The sequence below is a fragment of the Bidens hawaiensis genome, unplaced genomic scaffold (genome assembly GCF_021521415.1).
Source record: "Bidens hawaiensis isolate Kalapana, Puna unplaced genomic scaffold, B.hawaiensis_p1.1 tig00004743_1, whole genome shotgun sequence".
In the NCBI taxonomy this organism is placed as follows: domain Eukaryota; kingdom Viridiplantae; phylum Streptophyta; class Magnoliopsida; order Asterales; family Asteraceae; genus Bidens; species Bidens hawaiensis.
In genome coordinates this window covers 1,141,910-1,147,419 of record NW_027491293.1, presented here as the reverse complement: position 1 = coordinate 1,147,419, position 5,510 = coordinate 1,141,910, and the positions used below count along the sequence as shown (strand labels likewise).

The following is a 5,510-nucleotide window of genomic DNA, read 5'->3' as shown; positions in this document are numbered from 1 at the left end:
TAAACCCACTTCTCTAGACGCATAGTCACCAGCGTTCACTTGCCTCAGTCTTTTTCAAAGTTTATGTTATGTGATTGTGTGTTCGGTTACAACGAAGGGGTGGAGATATATAAGTGTACAACAATATGTATTATGAACTCCGACATTGCACCATCACTACAGGATAGAAACAAAATCAAAAGACCTTGTATATATGATGATCTATCAGTTGCGTGTCGTTATGCAATAAGCCAAGAAATAAGTCTCACCCTAAAAGAAGAGATTGACTTAATGTCTTAACGATTACTACCTTCCTATAGAGTACTACTCTGATACACACATGAACATGACCTATAAAAAATCCAATTCGATAGATACATCTTTGTTCATGTTTTTGCCTCTTCAAGTGTGTTTACATGTTATGTTTGCATGTTCAGTTCCTGCAAAGAGGGAAGGTATGCCTAGAATTGTATACAATTATAATTATAGTCGTTCTTAACTTTGACAGTTCACCATTGCTTAAGGTACACTAGATAGACACAACAACAAAATACCTTTCGCATATGAAACTACCATATTGTGTATAAGAAATTTCTGTTAGACACATTTTGTTACACCATAAGGAGTTAAGATTTAAGTTCCCCTTTATACACTTTGCCTCAAACTTAAGATGCTAAGTTATAAGTAGAAATTTAAGACAATTGATGTAATGCGTGATTCACTTTCCGACAGAGGCTACCTCACTAACTCGCGAAACATGGGAGTTTCAAAAAAAAAAAAAAAAAACCCTCTTCACTACACACAAAGATGAGGCACACAAATTGTTTAACAAATTTATAGAAAATTTTTAAGCCACGTCAAAACATTATATGTGAGTATGTAACGATTCACGAAGTAATTTTTCCTACTTTTTAAGGATGAGCGGTTTGATTATTAGTGCCTTGACCACACACTTGATCTATGATGTAGTTTATCTTTCGTTGTGTGACGATTTTGGTATATTCCGATTTCTCATACACAAGTTACATATATGCACATACAACAATAAAATTGAAAACTCAAAAACATATATTAAACAAAGTACCATTTATTGTCGCTCTTTTTGGGTAACTTTAACTTAGGTTAGCGGAAAACATGTTCTTAAGTAAATCATTACATATTTAGACTTTGTAAATTCGAAAACAACATACGCTCTTAGTGCATTCCTGCACCAGAAACACTTGTAAATACCACATCTGGAGGTGGTGATGGTAGTAGAGTAAGTGCTAATATTCCGCTTATTGCAGCAGCGACTGCTCCCGCAACAAATGCTGGTAAGTTTCCATGCCCAAACAGTTTGTCCCATGGCCCGCTTACTAGCGATACAAACATCTGTAGCAACAATAAAATGTTTACGAACAAGATTAGATATAAATGATGAATTGATCCTTCTTGAAAAAGTTACATCTATGGCTATAAAGATAGATTGTTAACATATGGTCATACCTGAGGTATAACAATTGCAAGGTTAAGAAGTCCTAATGATAAACCTGTTAAACAAAAACAACATGATGTTATAACTTGGTTATATTGTATAGAACATGACAAAATTTGTTACTTTTACCTTGTCCTACTACATCGGAGTCGTTAGAAAACATAGAAGCCAAAGCACAAGGAACACTAAATGTCACCTGAATAAACATAGAATTACTATTAACTATTAAATTCGTTTAATAAAGATAAAAGATACCATATCATTCATTCTACACTTTTATGACTTTTACATCATCATTTCAAACTTTATTATTCTTAATATTATATTTCACATAAATTGAGAATGTTTATATGCCATTTACCCTATTAAATAGCATTTAGAACCTAAACTAAATTCATTGACTTGAATTAAAAAATAAAAATACAAAAAAATAGCATTAATTAATTTTAATTTTCTCACCGAGAGTGGAATGCCAAGAAAAGCAAAAACGGCAAAAGCACCACCCTTGACACCGGAGGACGGTGGCCGAAGAACCTCAACACCGTTGACCATCTTATAATGCCTTGAATCATTAGCCATCTTTGTAACCAACGCAGTCATCGCCAAACACACAGCCAGAAGCAAGTTTGCACCACCCCACAGCTTCTTAACTCCGCCACAAACCCGCCCAATACGCTCTATCCCGAGCGACACAAAACCAACCACAACCGAGTTAATCAACAGCCCAAACGCCCCGGCACGCACACCGCTACTATACAAGTCACTGTGTTTAGTTTTCGCTCCATAAACGTCACTGCCCATCCAGTCAGTGTCATAAATGAAGAACGGAAACCACGCAATCCAGTTAAGACAAGTGACTAGTAATAATATCCACACTGGGCGCGAAAGCGACTTTACCGCTCCGAACATTTCGCTAAAGAAGGGCGTCTTCGTGTCTTTCCGCTCTTCCCCGATCACTACGGTTTCGGGTTGGTAAACGTCTTCCTTAACCAAGGTTAAGGCTAAAATAGTAATGCTTAGTAATAGTACAATGGCTAAGAAAAAACATGTTTTCAAATTAGCACAATATATATCACAAGCATTTGTTTTAGTAAACGGAAATATTTTATGAAGACCGGTCACGGACCCGGCCGCGTAACCAAGAACATTCCCAACGCCCATAAAGAACGCAAAAAGTGAGTTCCCGGTTCGGATTCCGCTAGAATACGAACCAGCTAAATCCGCAAGGAATGCACGGCACTGTCCTTGAAGCATGTTATTAGCAACGTCCAGAATCCAAAACCCTACGACATAAACAACTATCGAGCGGGGTTTCGGGGTTTTTCCAAGCTTATCACCAGTCGATACGCCAATGTCAACCGCGTAGCCAATGAGAAACACGGCTATAGCGACCAGGACGGCCCCACCAGCGATGAACGGCCTACGACGGCCATATTTGGAGGTGCAACGGTCGCTGTAGTAGCCAACCAAGGGTTGCACGATCATGCCGGATATGGGTCCGCAAAGCCAGATGTATGCGCAAAATGTGTGCGGGATTCCTAGTAGTTGGACATACGGCGTTAGAAGCGAAAGCTGTAACGCCCACCCGAACTGGATACCGGCTGCAATGGCGGTCACCATTACGATCTGCCATATCGGCCTTTGTTGCGGCTCGGACGATATGTGGTTCCGCAAGTTAAAAGGCGGAGGTGAAGGCAAAGGCTGAGGCAGGGGGACATTATTATCGTTTGCTAAACTCATATTGCTGCTGCTTTCCATTGTGTGTTTTGTTGAAAAGTTATTTTTGTTTTCAGTGAAGATTGGTGTGGTTGAATTTGTGAATTGAGGCCGGTACTTACGGATAAATCGGCAGTAAATGCATTCACATACGTACAAGAATTTGACCTTTATATAATTTAGTTGAAAAGGTTGTGTTGAATGGATTTTGTTTTTATGCAAATGAAGACGTATGAATGTACCGAATCGATATCAAAGTTTTGAGTTTTGATATCGGTATGGTAACGGTATTTTTTGAATTTTATCTTAAAGATCGATATCGGTACAGTACCGATCTCATCTCTAATGAAGACTATGTAGTTTTAATTATTTTTATTTTATTTTAATATAGTGACTATGTGTAATAAATGATTATATTCATTATCCGAATGAGGATTTCACTTCATAGGATTAACCGGAAAAACGCATTTGAAATGTAATTAACTTAATAATACTTTTCAAGGAGTTAATGATTATAAGATACGGTGCATAAATAAATAGGTAAAATCAAAGTAGAATTTCGGTTAAAGAGAGAACTATAAAACTAATAAAAAAATATTTTTTATTTTATTTTAAATATATTATATATTTTTTATTTTAGTTTTCTTATATGTTGTTATTCTTTATTAGAAAAAATATAAAAATTAAACAAAAATATTAAAAATTATATATATATTTATATATATATATGCTTTTTAATATTTTGTCCACAACTCACATATGCAATAATATGTATTTCATATATGTAATTGTGTTATATTGCATATAATACAACATTATTGTATATATTTAATACATACTATTGTATATATATGTATATATATATATATACTAGGATAATAACCGGTTTAATCACGGGTGGAAAATATATCAAGAAACAATATAAAATGTAAAAAACATATTCAATCAACACAAATATTTGACATAAGTTTTTTACTTGCAGATATTACAAAAGATGTTAAACTATGTCTATAACATAAAAAGAAAATACTTTATAAATAAATAAGGAATAATATAACATAAATGAACCATTATACCTGAAAAAAAAAACACATTAGTAACAGATTTGTAATATTATTTGAAAACTAAGCTTACAAATACATACCAGGTTTAAACTTATATTTTTCACCCGTGTAGAGTTTTCGTTCAAAAACCTTTTGAAACAAAAAATGTTGGGTTTAAAAATCGTAGCTTGCATTCGATTCTCCTGTCATGAAATAATAATAATAATAATAATAATAATCATCATCATCATCATCATCATCATAAGAAACATGTGTAGATAATTAATGAAAAGAGTAGTATAGAGAAAGGAAAATATAAAATAATAAAAAACTTACAGATTGATACATGATGACCATCTCCATCAAGAAGTACTCGTTTGGAGTGTTTGCTATCCTTGACGGTCTATACTCACAAAACTCTAACCTTAACTGTGGATGGAGATGTTTTGAGAAAACATCAATTTCATCCAAAATTGTAAAGCTTTGAATCTCCATTGTAATCTGTTTTAAATCAAACGATAAAGACTTTACTGAAATAATTCGTTTAAGTATAAAATTTATAATTAACAGTTGAATAACTTACTTTGTAAAAGCTTCAAAGGCAGAAGATTATTTTAATGTGGAGAATGCATCTATGAGCGGATGTTATATACTACATATGGAGATGTTTATATTTGATAAACATCGTAAGTTTAGAAACCGTTTTAATTAAATAATAAATACAATAAATCGAATTCAATATATATAATATACATCCTATAAATAGAACCTTATAAATAAGCCTATAAATGACGCATATAATTTCTAATAAAAATCCGGAGCTTGATTTTTGGAACTACCAAAAATTAGACATCTAACTATAATAATAAACCAATTTGACTTGTTGACTAATTTAGAAACCATTTTAATTAACCCATTTTCTTTTCTTTTATTTTTATTGAAATGTTTGTCGGGGATCCATCCCTTTTAAAAAAAAATTCCTGATGTGTATTTTGTAAGATTGTTTTAATTGTTTTTTTTTTGTAAGATTGTTGTTGCATGATTGTTTTAATTAAAAATAATAATTTTTGTAAGGTTGTGAATTTCTAGTCAATATATAACTAATTGATCAACTGTATTAAAAAAGATTTTAGTTTTCAAAAATTACAGTTTATGTTACCAAAAATTAATTGTAAATATGTGGAAAATCATTATATGAAAATGTGATGATGTGGAGTCCTATGTGGATATCCTATATTAATAACACGTGAATAGAATTGAGTTGCTTTATTATATTAGTTAGATTAGATTATAACAAT

General features: G+C 32.8%; 1 protein-coding gene across 1 annotated transcript; it reads right to left on the bottom strand.

The window, feature by feature from the left end:
* Window positions 1-1,173: 1,173 nt before the first annotated feature.
* On the bottom strand, window positions 1,174-3,211 carry LOC143627797 (sucrose transport protein SUC8-like). Its single transcript, XM_077097539.1, has 4 exons — window positions 1,913-3,211; window positions 1,583-1,649; window positions 1,465-1,508; window positions 1,174-1,350 (listed from the first exon to the last, which is right to left on the bottom strand). Exons 1-4 carry the CDS (start codon window positions 3,209-3,211, stop codon window positions 1,174-1,176), a joined length of 1,587 nt encoding a protein of 528 aa, XP_076953654.1.
* Window positions 3,212-5,510: the final 2,299 nt, after the last annotated feature.